Source organism: Symsagittifera roscoffensis, chromosome 1 (genome assembly GCF_963678635.1).
Source record: "Symsagittifera roscoffensis chromosome 1, txSymRosc1.1, whole genome shotgun sequence".
In the NCBI taxonomy this organism is placed as follows: Eukaryota; Metazoa; Xenacoelomorpha; order Acoela; family Convolutidae; genus Symsagittifera; species Symsagittifera roscoffensis.
This window is the reverse complement of record NC_087062.1, coordinates 19,737,857-19,758,782: the sequence shown is the minus strand read 5'-3', so window position 1 is coordinate 19,758,782 and position 20,926 is coordinate 19,737,857. Positions and strand designations below refer to the sequence as shown.

At 35.1% G+C, this 20,926-nt stretch overlaps 2 protein-coding genes across 3 annotated transcripts in view; one reads left to right on the top strand and one right to left on the bottom strand.

Moving 5' to 3' along the window:
* Positions 1–20,926, bottom strand: part of LOC134840077 (small ribosomal subunit protein uS12) — a 96,281-nt gene that overhangs the window by 14,368 nt on the left and 60,987 nt on the right. The window contains exons 2-4 of one of the 2 annotated variants that reach the window (XM_063855751.1): positions 11,641–11,816; positions 10,976–11,162; positions 10,515–10,691 (exon numbers count right to left, since the gene is read on the bottom strand). The exons of the other annotated variant lie outside the window; for it this stretch is intronic. Coding sequence (XP_063711821.1) covers positions 10,609–10,691; positions 10,976–11,162; positions 11,641–11,808 — 438 coding nt within the window. The 5' untranslated portion in view covers positions 11,809–11,816 and the 3' untranslated portion in view covers positions 10,515–10,608. Of the gene's footprint in view, positions 1–10,514; positions 10,692–10,975; positions 11,163–11,640; positions 11,817–20,926 lie in introns of those variants that run through there. 2 annotated transcript variants of the gene reach the window in all.
* On the top strand, positions 742–2,035 carry LOC134855308 (tripartite motif containing 13-like). Its single transcript, XM_063871801.1, has one exon. It carries the CDS (start codon positions 892–894, stop codon positions 1,963–1,965), a length of 1,074 nt encoding a protein of 357 aa, XP_063727871.1. The 5' UTR covers positions 742–891; the 3' UTR covers positions 1,966–2,035.

The window sequence follows — 20,926 nt, the reverse complement described above, 5'->3', positions numbered from 1 at the left end:
GCAGCTGAAAAGCAATTAATCAGCCGGCATTTTTTCACACATGAGTGGTCCCATTTTGCAATTGCGAGATATTCGCAAACTGTGGGGATCCAAAAAGAAAAATTTTCGGCTCTTTAAAGGAGCAGAAACAGTTTTATGCATTCCCAATACAGCAGAACCAAGTTAGCGGATATGGTTTAAATGGCGGAAACATCTTAGATACAGGGCGAACTTCACTGACGCCAAAAAACCTGCTAAAATTGCTTTTTAAATATAATTACGTAACTTTGGAACTAATTTTTCTTCAACAACTCCAATTTTTTTTGTATCGATGTTGCAGAATCTGCATCGCATGGAGTTCAGATTTTTCTTATCTCACACCCTTAAGGAAGAGCTACAACGGGAAATACAAATGTATTTTTTATTGTAACTTATGAAGCCGCTTTAAAACACGGCGACTCTCATAATTTTACTCAACCTGACGAGTTTAATAACCCACATAGTTATTTGATTTTGGTTCACTTAAAGATCTGTTATCATCAGCAACAGCAACAAATAGTCAAAACTGCAATTTAACGTTTCTCTCAGCTCTGTATGTGAAGTTAAATCGTTATAATTTATAATTCCAGATTTCAGAAATTTTTTCGAAACCTTGCAAGTTGACTGTGACTTTAGCTTACCTATCTAGCTAATTTTGATAATCAACTGTTTCTGATGCTAGAAAGAGTTGGGTATTCGTCAAAATCTACAATTGCGTTTACCGAATCAACATCTAATCGCAAACTTGATGTGAACAACGTGCAGTTACAATTAATAACTGACATAGGAATTTGATTTCTGAACAAGGCATAAATTACAAGTACAACTAGTAGCAATACATAAAAATATGACCAATTGAATTTATTTCTCTTTATGGCTTCTAGTTCTGTGTCTGGCTTCGACTGTCCTATTTGCACTGAGGTTCTTCTGGATCCCCGTGCACTTCCTTGTGGGCATTCATTCTGTGGACCTCCTAGGATTTGCTTGGATGGAATCAAAATCAAGGACAATAATGAAAATATTTTTCAATTATCGAAGACCAAATGTGCGGTATGCAATGCTCTCTTCGAAATTGATGTTGCCGATTTGAAACCTCTTTACGGAATTCGGGACGCTCTGAAGGACGTGGCGATAGCGAAACCCGAAAGGCGATCTATAAAGCAGAAGGGCCAACCATGCGTTCATACTAAAGATCCTCTTTTCTTGTGCGATGTCTGCAGTTTTAAGCTATGTCTGACTTGCTTTGAAAAGAGTCATTCGGGACATGTCATCAGAAGCTACAATGATTTTCTGACCGAGCGTGGAGTGAAGCTTGTGACAATGCTGGGCAACGTTGATCTAATGATCCTACAAGTTTCCAATGAAATGAAGAAACTTTCAACTGATAAGGAAAAGCTGAACTCGTATGCAAGGACACGAGACGAAATTAAGAAGTTCTTGGGACGTGGCGATAGTCATGAAAAGTTAAGTTTAGAAATCAAGTACCTCCTTGAAACTGGATTTAACGCAGAGAATTTCAATCAAATTCGAGAACCAGAGCCTCTTAAATTTCCTTTGCAAATTGAAAATATATTTGAAGCAAAATCAGAGGCAAATGGCAAGACATCCAATGCGTTCATATGTGGAAACTGGATATTTATTGTCGCGTGCTCTTCATTTACGAGAAACAAAGAATCGATGCTTGGATTATGGCTTTATGTCTCGCCAGTTAAAAAATCGTCAGACTGGAATTTGGAACTGAGCTATGAATCAACACTGCTAAGCTCTGACCCAGAGAAAAACTTCGTTCAAAAATTCACTTCGATCAAACATCCAGATGCTAAGAGGAGGGTTTTGCATTGTATGCCGATACCCTGGAAGAATCTGGAGAATCCTCAGAATGAGTTTCTAACCAAAGGTGACACCATTAAACTGGAAATTCATATCCATGAGTTATCAGTCATTTAGTAATCACTTCATGATACTTAGTTCGAAATTCATGTAATCTACGTAGTTTCATTTAATATTAGAAAAACTATCGATTTGACTTTGGGTTTTAATCTCGGATCGTATCAGATCAACCAATTGTAAAATAATATCGGATTCTCAAATATGTTACTAGGACGCCAAGCATAGCATACAAAACATTCACCAGTATTTCAACTCTTGATCCTAATACTTTTTTAGTTTGGTTATTTCAACTACTATTTTTGACCAACCTCTGAGAAACGACCAATGGGAACGAATAGGGTATGACAATGAAGCCTTTCCACCTTCCACCAGTAATTTGGATTTCAGAACAAACTGTCCATAATTTTTAATCCTTTACTTTTTGGTCTCAGTGAAAAAGTCATTCATTTCTGCTTGGAAATTTATTTATGCAAGGATAGCCGGTTGCTAACGCAAGTAGCACAGAACGTTCCGAGCATATTCAAAGAAAACTACAAAAAAGTTTTTTTTTCTTGAATAAGTGTCCTGTTTTGTACGTGGTGTGATAAGAGAACTATACAAACGCATACAAAATTAGCGAGTTAGGTATAATCGACAACAGTTGTCTTCAAAGAATGAATAACCAACAAAAATTTAGAAATTTAAAAAAAAATCTTTTTAGAAAAACATTTTTTTTTGCCAAGAAAACGCTGAAGCTCTTAAAACTAGTCGTTTTACTTTTTGTAAAATTAACAATTCTTAGCCTTAATGAGCAATTTTAAAAACCATACGAAAATCGATTGCTTCAATCTTTCGAAATTAGCTTTTTGTAAAATTAACTGTTCTTAGCCTTCATGGGCAATTTTATAAACCATACGAAAATCGATTGCTTCAATCATTCGAAACTTGTCTCGACACTGGACTACTTTTTGAAACTTTTTTAAGGTCGTTCTAAACGCGTCTGAATATGGTCCATTCCAACTAACACCCGAAGACAAAGTTTCTCCCCATTTTAGTGTTTATTATTTAGTCTGGTTTTTAAAAGCGTAATGAACAACGATGATCAATTCATGACAACAAAGAACAGGTTGTTGTAAACGTAGCGCATAATGTTTGAAAAATAGTTTTGCCATTTTTTGCGTGGAATGAGACCAGGTGTTACCAGCTATTTACCCACTCACTTACTTCTGAAGTTTATAATGTGGCTGAGCAGAGCTTCGCATTACTTGGGACATCTCACAAAACTAGCATTGCAAGCTAGCAGACATATTATGGGATCGAATTTTTCGGAAAGTCATTTTTCCCGCAAAACCATAAATACAAAAAATGCAAATACTTGTCTCGAATTACTTTCATTTTCAGAAAAAAACTTTCACCAATACAATTGCCGGTATGTAATAAGTAAAAAGGAAAATTTTTTGAGCGGCAGCAACCGACAAAAACTGGCTAAATTGCCGCTGAACCGGAAACAACATTGTTGTCATAAAATTATCAGCTAAGAATTTCTCAGATCTTACAACTTAACGCCCCTCTCCGGAAACACAAAAATACATTATAAAAAATATTCCGTTTTTTTAAATTCGAACTAAGCAAAATTAGTTATATCCTCTCATTTAATTGTGTTCAGACTTCAAATTTTCATGATGTATAATATTGATTGAGGAGAAAAAATTCATTCGTTATATTTAACAATTATTCGACTTTTCGCTGAAAATATTTTCTATTTCGATTCGTTTAAATGTTAAAACAATGTCTGAGAAACGAAACATTCGTTATTTTGACAAAACAGAAATGTTTCGACAATTAGGACAGACCAAATCAGTTTTTTTAAATGGCTTCAATATGATATATAACTCAGTCTGGTACGACATTTTTGAGCTCGTAGAAGGACTTCATTGTATTTTTCCATGCCTCTACAAAACAGTCCAATACAAAAACATTACTGTACAAAACACACCGAAAAGCTAACGCAAAAAAATACACTACCGAAAAGAACCGAACAACGGTCCCGTTAACCGAAGTGATAATTGTTCCAGAAATGAAGAGAAGACTTCTCTCAGATTAAAAAAAATGATTCTAATTAATCCGGATGATAAAAAGTGGTATAGCAGAGAAATTAGAATACCTAGATAACAGCAACGGCCACACATTAAAAACAATAATATGCGAAACACGAAAATTAATGCAAATAAAAAATGGACTTTTTGTTTAAACCAAAAAAACATATTGCTCAAGTTTAACATTTGCGAACTCTTGGCAACACTATCGATGGAATTAATACTTACAAAAATTTTTTTGAGTTACTGATTTTTGAAGTGTATGCTTATATTAAACAACGAAAACTGTCAGACACCTCCCGTTCCTGGCGCTGGGCACAATGTAGTTGCAATGGACGTGTGCGTATAAAAGATTTCGACAAAAAAAGAGACCAAAGATGGCAGAGCCAACTTCGCTGACTGATTTGGATGATTGGTTCTGCGATGGAACTTTTTCTAATACACACTTTATATGAAGGATGCCTTATTTCTCTTATTTACGCTCCGCTACCCGAAAAAAAGGAATCAACTTAATGTCGCCTCCTTAATAGTCCAAAAGTTGAGCCACCAAAACACGTTACAATTGATTTTAAGTAGCTGTGCGAAACTCAATAATGTCTACCCATCAGAGCGCTAAAATTCAGTTTTGTTTGTTCTATATGAGTCAAAGCATCTGGCGATATATTCAGTCGTCAGCCAATACTCACACTTACAACACCGACCGCAATTTTCGTGAGCTAATTCTAATGCTTCTCGCAACAGCATTTCTGCTCGTAGACGACGTCCCCGCTGCGTTCGAGCTTTTAAAGGTATAGCCTCCGAAGAAGACAACTGATATGCAAGTATCTTGAGGACACATATATTGGTAGGCTGACTTCTCGAGGACGACAGAAGCCCAAATTTGACAGAGCAAAGAAGTTGCCATCAAAGAGTAAAAAACTATCTTTTCCGCAACAACAACGCTGTAGAAGGTTGGATCAACAATTTTAAGAAAAACTAGTCAACAGCACTTTCGAGAAAACTAGTCAAGAGCAAGCACCCATCTTTTCGCAAACTCATCGAGAAGTTCATTGACGAACAAAAGAAAGCAGAAATTTTGAAGAAAAATGTGCGGAGGACCAAAAACTACAAAAAACTTGAAAAAAAATTAATCAATATGATTAAGTCATATCAACGTAACAATATCATTGGGTTTCTAAAAGGCTGTAGTTAAGACAATAAACTTTCATTAGATATTTGTTTTTTTTCCAATTTTTTTTAAATTTGTTCCACAGTACCACACAAAAAAAAAATTCCAAGTTACACTATTTTCCCGTATTTTTTTTTGAGCTATAGTCGATTTGAAACCGGCAAAAATATTGAATAGATACAAAACGTTGAGTTTCATTTTCTTTTTACCCGACTCTCTAAGGTTCAGCCTTTTGTTTTACGCTAGATATACCCATTATCAAACTTATCTACGCTTCGAATTTTTTCTAAGAATAATATTTAAAAATTATCCCGCAGGGGATTCGATCTTTTGAGAGTTTGGGAGTTTGAGTCTAAAGGATTAAAAACTATACCATGCAGCCTTTGAATCTGATCTGATTTAATGCTCCATCTTTGGTTCTTTGATCTTTATTTATGCTCACATTTGATATTTTCAAGCGTAAATCAATTCTGCGCCAAAGATCAAGGTCAAAAAATCAATTGGTTTTGGACTGTTTTTATGGGACTGCTTGTTGACTTTTTTTTAAATGTTTTGAACTCCTTTGATGGGACTCATTTGAACGGGATTATCTTGTGTATGCGCCAATTTTTCCGACCTCACTTGTTGACAAGACAAAAGAGCGAAACAAAAATAATGACACGGAGGCGCACCATTTGCGACACAACTAAAAAAAAAACCGAAAAAAAAATACATTTCTTTTTCATAAAAACCTAGGTCATAAAAGAAGTTATATGTTTCGATAGAAACTAAATACAGGCAAACATATAAACATATTGCGTATAAACATTCGCTTCATTTGTAGTGTTTTGTATATGCGTCAATTTTTCCGGCCCGCTTCAAACTAGAATGAACAGCAGTTGCAACTACAAAAAACTTACGGCTAAAAAATTAAATGATGTGGCAACTAAGAACACTTTCTTTGAGCAGACACTAACTCCTCCAAAAAAAAGTTCAAAAAATTTTTAAAAATCTTGAAGTCCCCTGAAATTGCACTTTTAACTACATTAAAAACTTTCTACAGCAAAAGCAAAATCCGTCGGAGAAAACAAAGCAGCTGCATAGTCAACAAGTTATTCAAAAAATCTTGTTAAACTATTTACTAACTAGAAAAAAATATATATTCCAGTTTGATAACGCTTGCTAATCGCAAGCTTAAAACACAACAAATTGAAGTTTTTTTAGATTTGATATTTTAGACGCTGAGCAAATAAAACTCAGATAATATTAGCTTTTGCTTGTCATTAACTTAATAATTGAAACTTTAAGCTTTAGATTTAGTTCTTTTGTTTTTCTCAAGCTCGAGCCCTTTTCTTCTTTCCCTTGAAGATATTTCACAAGTTGAGTAGAAACAAATATGATATTATAAAAAAAAGTCCCATCTTAAACAACAATGTAATAGACTTGCACCTTTAATTACGATGAAAATTGTTTATAGCACAAAAAAATCAGCAACTAAGCCAACAATCTTTGAGCTGAAATCATTTGATCCGACAAAAAATGATTTTTAATTTTTAAAAAATCTTTCATCAAAAAAATCAGTGATGTGGCAACTAAGCCCACAACCTTTGAGCAGAAACCAACTGAAGATATTTCGTTTCCCCCTCAACCGATTTTCTAAGGTTGAGTCCTTTGTTTTATATCCATTATCAAAGTTATCTAAGATTCAAATTTTTTTCGAAAAATAATATTAAAAAAATTTCCTGCCGGGGATTCAATCTTTGTGAGTTTGAGTCCAAAGCATTAACCACTATACCAAGCAGCCTTTGACTTTGATCTGATTTAATTATCCATCTTTGGTTCTCTGATCTTTGATTACGTTGAAGTTTGATGTTTCAAAGCGTAAATCAATTCTGTCCGCGCCGAAGATCAAGGCGAATGTTTTTGAACTGTTTAGTATGAGTGTTTTTTGGATCTTTTTCTGATGTTTTCCACTCTGATGTATGGGAGTGTTTTCTATGGGACTATTTTGTATATGCACCAATTTTTCCGACCTCACCCGTAGTCAAGTCAACAGAAATAAACAAAAATTACAACACAGAGGCTAAGAGCAGCTTCGCACACTTGTGATACAACACAAATATAAAACATAAAAAAACGGGAAAAAATTTGAAAAAGACTAGCTCACTTAAAGATACAAATGTTTCGATAAAAATGTATTACAGGCAAACGTCCCAAACTCTTAACTTTTATAACAGCAACAACGAAACAAACTTTACGAAAAGAAAGAAAGCCGAAAATCTTTGAGCAGACACAAGTTGAGTAGAAACAAACATGATATTATAAAAAAAGTCCCATGTTAAACAACAATGTAATAAACTTGCACCTTTAAAAACGATGAAAGTTGTTTATAGCACAAAAAAAATAAGCAACTAAGCCAACAATCTTTGAGCTGAAATCATTTGATCCGACAAAAAAAGATTTTTAATTTTTAAAATCTTTCATCAGAAAAATCAGTGATGTGGCAACTAAGCCCACAAACTTTGAGCAGAAACCAACTGAAGATATTTCGTTTCCCCATCAACCGACTTTCGAAGGTTGAGCCCTTTGTTTTATGCAAGATATACCCAACATCAAAATTATCTAAACTTCAAATTTTTTTCGAAAAATAATATAAAAAAATTTCCTGCCGGGGATTCAATCTTTGTGAGTTTGAGTCTAAAGCATTAACCACTATACCAAGCAGCCTTTGACTTTGATCTGATTTACTGATCCATCTTTGGTTCTCTGATCTTTAATTACGCTGAAGTTTGATGTTTCAAAGCGTAAATCAATTCTGTCCGCGCCGAAGATCAAGGCGAATGTTTTTGAACTGTTTAGTATGACTGTTTTTCTGATGTTTTCGACTCTGTTGTATGGGACTGTTTTGTATGGGACTATTTTGTGTATGCATCAACTTTTCCGACCTCATCCGTAGGCAAGTCAGCAGAAATAATCAAAAAATTACAACAGAGGCGAAGCGCAGCTTCGCACCCTTTGTGATATAAGTCAATTATAAAACAATTAAAAAACGGAAAAAAAATGAAAAAAACTAGGTCACTTAAACATACAAATGTTTCGATAAAAATCTATTACGGGCAATCGTGCCAGACACTTAACTCTTATAACAGCAACAACGAAACTAACTTTACGAAAAGAAAGAAAGCCGAAAATCTTTGAGCAGACACAAGTTGAGTAGAAAAAACATAATAATATAAAAAAGTCCCATCCTAAACAACAATGTAAAACACATGCACCTTCAAGTACGATGAAAACTGTTTATAGCACAAGAAAAATCAGCAACTAAGCCAACAATCTTTGAGCTGAAATCACTTGATCCGACAAAAAAATATTTTTAATTTTTAAAAAATCTTTCAGCAAAAAAATCAGTGATGTGGCAACTAAGCCCGCAACCTTTGAGCAGACGCCAACTGAACCGCAACAAAAAGACTTTTTTGGGGAAAAAAATCAAAAAATCTTTTAAGTCCCCCTGAAATCAGAATGAACAACATTTGCACTTGTAACTACAATGAAAATTGTCTACAGCACAAGCGAAATCTGTTATGGCCTTTTAGCCGACAAATCTTGAGCTAACAATTAAAAAACCAACAAATCATTTTTCTATGAATTTTTTCTTTCAGTTTCCTGAAAACTGAAAAAAAACAAGGCCCAGCAACGACTCGAACCCCAAACCTTAGGGTACGAACACAACTGATTTACCTCCAGTCCAAGGGGGAAGCAACCTGGAAGATGTTAAGAGAAGAGAAGCGAAAAGAAGTCAGCTGCATAGTCAGCATGTGATTTAACAGAATTTGTTAAACTAGTTGTTAACTAGAAAAAAGTCAATGTTCCAGTCTGATAGCGTTTGCTAATCGCAAGCTTAAAAAGCAACAAAATGTAGTTTTTTTAGATTTGACTTTTTTAGACGCTGAGCAAATAAAACACAGCAAGTATGAGCTTTCGCTTGTCATTAACCTAATAATGGAAATTTTTAGCTTTTGACTTAGTTCTTTTGCTTTGCTCAAGCTCGAGGCATTTTCTTCTTTCCATGAAGATGTTTCGTTTCCCCCTAAACCGACTCTATAAAATTGAGGTCTTGAAACTTAACCAAGCTTCAAATTTTTTCTAAAAATTTTATTTAAAAAATTATCCCGCCGGGGATTCGATCCTTTGTGAGTTTGGGGTTTGAGTCTAAAGCATTAACCACTATACCATGCAGCGTTTGACTTTGATCTGATTTAAGGTTCCCTCTTTGGTTCTTTGATCTTTTAGAAAGCTCATCTTTGATGTTTCAAAGCGTAAATCAATTCTGCGCCAAAGATCAAGGTCAGAAATCAATTGGTTTTGGACTGTTTTTATGAGACTGCTTGTTGAATTTTCTTTGATGTTTTGGACTCCTTTGTATGGGAGTGATTTGAATGGGACTATGTTGTGTATGCGCCAATTTTTCCGACCTCACCTGTTGACAAGACAAAAGAGCGAAACAAAATTAATGAAACGGAGGCGCACCATTTGCGATACAACTAAAAAAACTAAAAAAAAAAATACATTTTTTTTCATAAAAAACTAGGTCATGAAAGAAGTTCGATAGAAACTAAATACAGGCAAAATGCCAGACACTTGAATTTCAAAACAGCGTTAACAAAACAAAATTTGCGAAAAGAAAGAAAGACGACAACCTTCGAGCAGACAAAAGTTGAGCCGAAAAAAAATGTTTTAAAAAAAACTTTCAAGTACCACTACCACGTTAAACAACAATGTACAGCACTCACACTCGCAACTACAATGAAAATTAGTTAAAGCACAAGAAAAATCACTGATGTGACAAAAAAGCCAACAATCTTTGATGTGAAACCACTTGAATCGACAATAAAAAAGGGTTTTTTGATTTTTTTTTTCAAATATTTCAAGGTCCGCTTCAAACTAGAATGAACAGCACTTGCAACTACAACATAAAACACTCACATCAAAGAAAACAAAGTGATGTGGCAACTAAGACTACAATCTTTGAGCAGACACCAACTCATCCGAAAAAAAAATTGGAAAATTTTTTATAAAATCTTTGAAGTCCCCACAGAAACTAGAAAGAACAACAATTACACTAGTAACTACAATGAAAAACTTCTACAGCAAAAGCAAAATCCGTCGGAGAAAAAAAAGCAGCTGCATAGTCGACAAGTTATTCAACAGATCTTGTTAAACTAGTTGATAACTAGAAAAAAGTCTATATTCCAGTTTCATAACGATTGCTAATCGCAAGCTTAAAAAACAACAAAATGCTGTTTTTTTTTGAAATTTGACTATTTTAGATGCCGAAAAAATCAGACTAAGAAAGTATGAGCTTTCACTTGTCATTTACTTAATAATGAAAATTATTAGCTTTTTATTTCGAAAAATTATTACGAAACAAAACAGCAGAAAGATCCAGACAAGAACAATGATTAAGTTCTTTTGCTTTGCTCAAGCTCGAGGTCTTTCCTTCTTTCCCTTGAAGATGGCCAAAAGTGAGACATTTGCCACTTTCACTATCTTGAAACGCACACCTAAAATAAAAACAATCTGGATATATTTAAAACATCCTATGCAATATTTCAGTTTTAAAATCAACTTCGGTTTATCTAACGCCTACTCATTTCACATAATTATGCGAAACGATACTTAGACATTTCATCGGTGAAGATTTGTTAGTTCAAAGCAAATTTAAACCATATGAAATTTATACTCAAAAATGACTCCGAAAACACCTTACATGACTTCAAAAACTAAAGCAATTCACTAGGATAAACATAGGCTAAATGTTAATAAAATCCGTTTTCGCTGTTTTTACCTGGGATGTCTCCGACTGCGTGACCCTTTCGTCCAAATCCAGCTACCAGCACCTCATCGTTCTCCTCAATGTAGTTCAGGGATCCGTCTCGTGGCACGAAAGCGGTTATCTTCTTACCGTTCTTGATCAACTGCACTCTTACACACTTTCGGATGGCAGAATTAGGCTGTTTAGCCTCCACACCTACCTGAATTGCACAAAAACTATAATTTTAAGATTTGAGAAGACCACGAAAAACACAATTTTTATATTAAACCACAGCAATTTTACGAATACTTCGGGTGCCCACCTTTAAAATGTAAATAAGCAAGTGAATTTTCTCGTATTTTGTTCGTGTTTTTTTTTTCAGGCAAAGTCTGAACACTGAGTACAACACATTAATTTATCAGAAACAGGGAAAATTCCCTATAACAACGTAAAAGTTATGCTGGAAAAAACGGAGCTCGACTTCAGTATCATAGATGGATTTGTGTTTTTGTAAACTCCCAACGGAACAAAAACGCTTTACCATTTATTGAAGCCATTTTTTGGTTACTTTGAGGTAATTTCTGCTTCTCCAACTTTACATTGGCTAGGCTTTCGAATGGTTTCAACAACTCAATTTTCAAAACTCGCCATTCTGCAATTGGTGAACTACCCTACCTCATCGAGGTAACGAAACTAACCTTCTCCAATACGATGCCCTTGGCGTGGGAGGCGCCTCCAAATGGGTTGGCTTTGAGGGCAGTTCCCAAGTGGGATTTCTTGTAGTCCTTATCATTCCACAGTTGCACCCTTCTGTGGTTTCTCAACTTGCGAGCAGTCCTGATTCCTCTCGGAGCCCCTTTGCCCATTCCGATCTCAAATTATACTTTAACTTAAAACCATTTTAAAACCACAATCATAGATCACGGATAATTGGAACAGAACGATCGAATTGAGATAATTCAAAGGCATTCCTAAAACAAAATTCAGAGCATTCGGTTCCTGTGCACGTAAACTATAAAATTCCGACCACACGTTTTCAAATTTGTGTCGTTGATTGTCTCTGTGTGTGTGCGTGTGTGTATTTGTGGTGGTGGGGGGTGCGAGAAAAGACATTAGAAGAAAAATATTTTTTCAAATTTGTGCCGTTTTTTGTTTGTCAAGTGATGATAGAAAAATTTAAGAACGTAGAACAAATAATCATTAATCATTATCGATAATATATTTGTCTCCAAAAGCTGAAATAAAAAAATAGTTTCATGATGTTTTTGTTTTTTTAATTTTTGAAAATCTTTTTTCGCCCAAGGAAGCTCTAAATGAAGCTTCGAAAACTTGTTCAAAAGTTATAAATCAGTTTTTCTCAACACTGTGAAAACGTTTTGAAAATTGATTATAACTTCTGAAAAAGCATTAATTTGAAACACCACTCGATGCTGATTACCTGTGCTGCCTGATTTTGCAAGAAAAAAAACACACCCGAAGACCAAGTTTCTCCCCATTTTCAGCGATCAAAACAAAAAATTGAGCTGCATATTACCGCACTTCAATCACAGAAAAAATATATGATAAATTAGGACAGCAAAATTGTGCTCAGCCATAATTACGGTGAAAGCTGAAGGAACAGTTGTTTTTTAGAACATCATTCCAATTTTAAGATTTCGAATTGCAGAAGACTATTCAAATTGTGAATTTAAACTTTTACAAGGAGGCGAGGCGAAGCTGCTCATCATTTGCGATACAACACAAACATAAAAAGCCATAGAGCGAAAAAAAATGTTGAAAAAGTCTAGGTCTACCAAAACTTTCCGATGCCGATAAAAAATTATTGTAGGCAAACATGCCAAGAAAAACATTTGAATATCAAATTTGCAACGAATCAGAACTTAAGAAACGGAAACAAAGCCGATAATCTTAGAGCAGACATCAGTTCAGCCAAAAAAAAATGATGTTGCAAAAAAGTGTTCAGTCGCCCTGAAACTAATATGCACAACACTTACAACTGTAATGAAAATTGCTCAAAGCACAAGAACAACCAGGGATGTGGCAACTAAGCCGACAAAACTTGAGCAGACAAGCGAAAATCCGACAATTAAATTCTTACCAGAAAAAAATTGTCAATTTTATACATACTGAAAAAAAACAAGATGCGGTCGGGACTTGAATCCCAGATCTCAGGGTGCAAAGGCAACGACATAACCTCTAGGCCAAGTGAGAACAAACCAAGAAGATGTTAAAGGTTCAGTAACAACACATAAACAAGAAAAACAAGTAAGATCGCCGGGAAAAAGCCTCGTGTTCGATTACACGACATTTACTATCGCAAGCGTAAAAAAACTGTTTTTTTCTTACCTTCACATTCATTCTTCTTGTTCTAAAACATCTTACTTGAATTTTAATGAATAGTGAAGAAAAATTGAAATGGTATAGCAAAGTTTCTTGACTAATTTTTCCTCAAAACCGCGAAATTGCTTTAGATGCTGTCTAAAAATCTAAATAGGGATGAACAGCCCTTGATATGATATCCTAATCGACTCTACCGAAGAATAGAACATAGCCAACTGACAGTTAGAAAAAAGTAATAAACGCAAGGAAACTGAAAAAAAAGACTGGTTTTTCAAAAATCTTCAACTTTTGAATTTCAAAGAAAAAATAGATGGCCTTAAAGCTCTATGAATTTTTAGAACAATTTATGATGAACACTTTTTTGTTCAAATTAACCCAATTTGATAAAAATGGATCAATAGGTGAAACTTTTATTTCGCTGGGAAATCTGATAATTAATTTCCATTTTCGAAATTAGAAGTCGATCACGTTTTTCGTGGACTTTACACTTTTGCTTTTCAATAGTGGAGTTTGCCCTCCTTTTAACAATGGAAATGCGCTGAACTTAAAAAGAAATCACAAGTTAAAGCGCAACAAAATCAAAATTTAACAAGAACAAATGAAAAAAAAACAGTAAAAATCAGCAAGACCTATATAAGAGTTTTCACTACGTCCATTAATCTTAAAAATGATTAAAGAAAACCCATTCTAAACTATTAGCTCCATTCTAGTCTTTGTGGGTCGTCAGAAAAGCAAAGAATCAAATATCAGATCTCAATTGAATACGATACAAGCTCGGCTTGTGTTATAAAAGAGCGAAATCAAGCATCCATAACACTATAACATTCTAAACACTTCAATCAAAAACAAAAATTCCGTCTTCACTCCATTTTTTTAAAATTCACTCGATTCAGGTGAAGCTGGTTCCTCAGAAAGATACAGATTTTCTATTTCAAAATTGAAACTGAATTCACCGTCCTCATCAACCCAACCTTCTGGGGACACTTTCATACTCTCCGGTAGTTGCACACCATCTATCAAATTGTAGTCCATTTCCACTTCTTCTGTTTCACGAAGCACAAATTTTTTGGACGGTGTTAAGTTGAAAACGACGAACTTGAACTCAACTTTCACCTTCCGTTTATTATTTTTCTGTGCCAGCGGATACATGAACGCGTAAAAATCAAAACCCTCGCGGTACCTGGCTATGAAAGAAAACTCATAGAGATTGAACGCAAAAGATAGTCGAATATCTTCTCCATCGTGGTCATACGGCAACTTTCCAGCGAACTTAAACTTGTTGGGACCTTTTAATTCTTCGAGATATTCGAAAGACTTTCTCTCACACAGCTCATGAATTTCAGCGTCAGGTTCCGACATACTATTATGAAACTTTTTCATCTTAGTTTTTAAACTATACAGTTTCTCGAAGGCAGATTTCTTGTTTTTGAGCTCCTCTACAAATTTTGCTTGCTCTTCAACTAAACGTTTTACGTTTGCTATTTTATAAGGGATATCATCACACACTTTTAATAAATCACCTCCAAGTTTTTCCAACACTCCCTTGTAACTTTCAAGGGGATGAATCACATGGCTATCTTCTATGCACGTTACACAAATTTTATCCTTGCACTTCTCACACCACAGTGATATCTTCATGCATGGATGAATTACGCACTTGGGCCACGTTTCGGCCTCCGCCTTTGAATCTTCTTCTAGTTTTCTTCTCTTTGCCGCAATGTCGTTCACGCTTTCTCGAATACCATAGAGAGGTTTGAGGTCAGCAACTCTGATATTAAATTTCTTCTTACAGACGGCACATTTAATTTTTTCCGGCTCAAATTTAACAGCATCCAGACATTTTCTAGGTGGTCCACAAAATGAATGACCACAAGGCAGAGCATGGGGTTCTATGAGTGAGTCTAAGCATACATTACAAACCAGGCGTTGCATTTCGGAACTGAAACTCAAAAACAAACTGAAGCAAAGGAGGCTTTGTAAACCTAAGAGAAAGGCTAAGGCCTAATTATACCCAGAATCAATCAAGTAATTAGCAATACGAGCAAAAAACGGCGAAATAGAGCTTTAAACCTGTTGCGAGTAAACTTACACATAAGTGTGCTAAGAAATCGGTACTAGTTTATTTGTTTGTTCCCGTGACAAAATAGTTTAACTGATTAGTCCCGCCTATTTTCTTATTTTCTAAAAAGAAAGCCACCGGGTGATTCCAACCTATGCCATGGGGTCGACAACAGGATTCGTACCCGCGTGACTAACTAGTCCCGAAAGATGCTTTCTCTTAGAATTAACGACATACTGTACCTGTTTTTATTAGGACCACAGCATTTTCGAAGGATGAAACAAGTACACTAGTACCAAGATATCAAGCTTCAGAATTTTAAAAATAGCACACTGCAAGATCCAAAACAGGAGCCTCCAAATTATGAAGTATTTAGCACCCTCACCAAACCATCCACCTTGCTGTTTTATTAAGTTAACCCCGTTTTAGCAAATACTAGGCAACAATTAATCCGCTAACCGCAGGAATTAAGCTGATAAAACAAAACAGCATTCAAAAAAATTGTCAAGAATTTTTCAAACAAAACCCAAAATTTTCAAATATCCTCAATTTTCGGCACTGTTGAACACATTTTCAGTTTCAGCACTGTTGTACTTCGGCACTGTTGAACGGCTCAATAAAACACATGCTACTAAATCTCTCGGTAAAACAATTTAAGAGGTACACAGTTGGCAAAACAAGAACATGAAATCTCAACAAACTCGGCAAAATAACACAAGCGATTGATTGGTTAAGCAAACAGTTAAAAATGAAAACACAAATGAACAAGGATAGCCGGTTACTGTGCAAGTGGCGCAGAATGTTCCGACCATAGTCTCAAAAAAATACAACAAAGTTTTTTCAAATTATTGTCGATTTTTCTGCGTGGTGTGATAAAAAGAGCTGAACAAAAAATTAGAACTTAGACATATTCGCCAATCAAAGTAAAGTAGGCCAATTGGAAAACAGTTTTTTTTAGAAAAGTTACTTGAAAAATGAAAAATCAAAAAGAATTTTGCTTCTAAAAAGGCGCTAAAATACTACGTCTCAAAGTAAAGTAACGTTACTCAAGTAAAACTAAGTTTTGACGTTTTAAATTCAGCTACTGTAAGCTTTAAACCAGTTAGAATAAGAATGCTAACTTGCTTTATTCGCTCGAAATAAGACAAAAAAAACAAAAGTTTCAAACCGGTTTTTCTCGACACGGGGAAAATTTTTCGAAATTTTTTGAAGCAGTTCGAATCATGACTGTAAGGGCTTTAATATGATATATCACTAAAACCAGTTCCATGAAAATTTGTAGTACTTAATTTTGCGAGGACAGAAAAAACTAAAACACACCCGAAAACAAAGATCCTCCCCATTTTCAAAGGTCGGACAAAAAAGCAAAAATTTGATACTGATAACTATATCATAATTGTTTCGTGACTGTGAGACTTGGGAAGTGAAATAATGCCAAACTAGACAAATAATCTAACGAAAACTCACAGAGAAATATTCACGGAGAAACAACCGGAGTGAAACCATTCAATTATTACCGTTGAAAAATTAGGTCCAAAAAATTTAAAAGGATTCAGTATTTTAATTTGATAGCAGTCCAAAATCAGTAATCAATTATCGCTGATACGAACATCAATGAAACCCAGCAACGAGTAGCAGTTAGGCTGATAAATACTGAATTAGATCATCTCCGCCAAGAAAAGCTTCAAAAAATTTTACCAACAGAGCAAACAAACCGGCGACATTCATTTCAACTCAGCAAAATAGTCGCGTAGTTGATACTGAGGTGAACACAAGGCACCCGATATTGCAGAAGTCAGTTTGTCAAATCGTTGCCTTGGAATGTCTACATTCGAAAATTACATCAGAAATTGGATTACAGCCGCTGTGCCAAGATGAGGAATGTTAAAATCGGGCATCGTTGATTACGTACAACTGCGTATCATGTCGCAAGCGCAAAGCGGACAGCTTTAATCTACCCGCCAAACAACAACAACCTTTTCCAACACCAGTGTCGACTATTTTAGCTCTCTACCTGGTCGCTCGTATGAGCACTGAGAAACTGTAGGCATTTCTATGTACTTGCCTCACTACCAGTACAATAAACTCATTTGCGATGGGTATAGAACAAGTCATTGCATATCGTGGCGCACCGAATAACTTCTGATCGGATAACTGCACGGGTTTTCTTGGCGAAGAAAAGGTGTTGGTTGCTGGCAAAATTAGGCAAAAATCGACAAACCATCTTTCATGAAATTGGAGAGAAACAACCGCAATGAGCTCATAACAATTTTTCAGTGAATACCAGGAAGCGCTGATATGTACCAGAGATACCCGTTCTTCTAGTAAAAAACTCGGCGCCCGATTGCGATTTACTAGCTACTTACAACGGCAACAATAGTAGCTAATTGCTGGTAACAAGGGTGGCCGGTAGAAAAAAAACTTCGATCACAATAGAAACGTAAAAACATTTATATTTTAAAATTCAATTTTGTGACGTTTTTTGGCGTGATGAGAGAAATTAGGCGAATGCTTATAAAGTAAGTTAATTAGGCACAATCGACTACACATGCCTTCAAAAATTAGAAAACAACTTAACCGAAAAAAAAATCATTTTTTCCACCTTTTCTGCTGATTATTTTTTGAATTAAAAAACGTTTTGAGTGCCAAAGAAGCGCTGAAGGAAGCTTTTAAAACTAGTCTTCATGGAGTATAAGTCGTTTTTTGCAACCTTGCACGTTGAAGGAAAAACTCCACACAGGTTTTTCTGGACGCTGATAACACTTTTTGAAGTAAAACTTTTTGTTTATGATGTCGTTCAAATCATGACTGGAAAGGATTTCATAAGATATATCGTTCCAACCATACTGTCACTTATTTGTGGTACCTGACTTCGCGTGAGAAAAAAAGGGTTCGAGCAGCTGTAGTAACTTTTTTGTCAGCTAAATAACCAGCAATCAATGCAACGCTTCAAACAGTGCATCAAAACTTGTTACAAAGTCTAGTTCCCACTATTAATACAATGGCTTTTCGCAAGTGAAACACAGACGTGAAATTGCATTTCGCAAATACAAGCAAAGATGGAAACAATTAAAAAGTTTCTAACAGAACAAATTTCTAACTAATGACAATCTTAAAATCAAAAAAGTTCTTAAGACGATGTTTCAAATTATCAGAGATGAGTTTCGAGTTTGGGACAAACATTTTTCCAAGATGGTGTGCATAGAAAATTAGATTGCTAAAAAAATGACAAAAGGCGAAAAACACAAAAAAAAGCTTTGAAAAGGTAAAACCAAAGAAACAAAAGCAAAAAAATAAATAATTGAGTTTTGAAGATTAAATGCCCTCTACAAGAATCAAAACGACTCGGGTATCCAATTCGGCTGACCTACAAAATTAGGCAACTGGTGCTTCGTGATAAAGCGGAGAACACAAGCTATTCAAGGGCCAGTACTATGCAGCTAATAGGTTTACAAAAACGAAAAAAAAATTGCGAGTTGGATTGGGAAAACATGTGAACTTACGAAAATGAAATAAGTCGCTATATAACACAATCATTTATAGTAGAATCATCCTATTAAGTGCTACGTACTATATTTTTTTGCCAATGAAAGATCAATCATTTTCAACTTATAGACAAAGCTGAGCTTCGCACCACTTGCAAAACCAATCTATTTCAACCTTCAAATGACGTAGAAAAACTTTTTTTTTCATCTTAAAACTTTCGAAAAACACATATTAGAAAAATAAACTAGACGAAGGATTCAAATTTTGAAAACAAACAGGAACAATGGTGGCTTTGAATATGGAAATACGATATACTATTCTTATACATCTTTCACGAGTCTTAAGTTGATTTGAAATTTCGGTAACAAAGCAGGAAAACGCAGGGATGTAGAATTACAGCCGCCAGCCATAAGCCGAAAACTTACCGACATCTTTCGGCGAAGAAAACTAAATATGTAAGAACGCTTACCGCACACGCCAATATTACGTACATTATACCTTAGAAAAATTGACGATTCTAATTTTCTATATATTCTGCCAGCAAATTGTTCACGGAAAAAGTCTAGCAAGCGCAACAATACCCTTGCTAATCGGAATGGTTATGAGCTAGAAAATATTTCGTTTGCAAAAAGCAGAGGACCTGGTCGGACTCGAGCAATTTAACTTTATCACCCAATTAGGAGAATCAGTTGAAGGTATGGGAATTTTTTGGAAAATAAAGCAACCTAACAAATAATTCACTGATTCTGTTGAATAAGATGGTTACAAGAAAAAGTGCCAACTCGTCCCGAATCTAAAGAACATTGCTTGTGTACCCGGCCGTAACCACAGGTCTATTGGCATCAGTTCAGTCGGGTTTGTGAGGCAGTTAAAGAGATGGAGGGTAGTATGTGCGGGAGAACTTTGGGAGTAGGCTCGTCCTTGATTGCATTTGTTAAGCGCTTTGTGTGGACCCTTTTTAAAAAGGGTTAAAAATTACAAAAAACGAAGTTGCTTAAGTCAGTGCTATTGTTAAACGTCATAAAAATCGAGTCTCTCAGTGATTATTTGGTTGAATTCTTCTAAAAAACAAACAGATTTAAAGTTAGGTTTGATGAGTGGGAGGGGAATTTGTGATAGAAACAAAGGGATGCAAAACGATACGATTTCGAAAAAAATGGGAATGAAAGTTTATGGTGCTGTTGCACGGATAGTAGTTTGCAATCCTAAAATTTGCAGTCTTTGAAAACTTCTGAAAACAATCCTAAAAACGTCATGCCTAGGAAAAATAATAGATTTGAAAAGTCATATTTGGAAGCTATATAAGCATCAACCAGGAGTACACCAAAAAAATCAAAATACCGTTAAATTACGAACCATATTGATGAGAACTTTCAGCAGTTATCTTCAAATCTGTTTTTGGAAAATTTTGAAAAATCAGAAAAACCGTCATACATCGGAAATATAACAAAATAGAGCAGTCATATTGGTAGGCCACACTTGAAAAAACTGGAAAGTTTTCGAAAAACCACTTAAAACGTTATATCTGAGAAACTAATACCTTTTATAGTTTCCCAAATATACTGCTTTTCAAGATTCTTTCGAAAACCTTGGGAGTACCCTGGCATTACCCCACAACAGGGTTAAGGTTTTTGAGAAGTCCCGTTTTCTTTACATGTTTTTTTTTTTGAAAAATCAAAAAAGCGTCATAACTCGGAAACTAAATAAATTGAGCAGTCATAATTATCGGCCACATCTGCAAGCTCTGAGAGTAACCTGAAAGCACCCAACTATTGGGTTAAGAACCTCAAGCTTTGTGAATTTTTCAAAATCTAAGTTTCTTCTTAAGTTTTTGATAAATCACAAAAATTTCCATATCTTGTAGGCTAAGAGGATTTGAGCAATCGCTATTTGTGACCAACTTTGCAGCCTCTGGGAGAACTCTTACACAGGTCCGCCGCAGTGTTTTTACATTCAAATTCAAGATCAAATTTCAACAGAGACTTCTTAAGAATGTGTCATGTGAAAAGCCAGTTAAATGTATAGATAAATAGATAAATTTTAAATTTCACTGAAAGTTCTCAACTCGTAGCAAAAAAATCGACGACAACTCGTGTAAC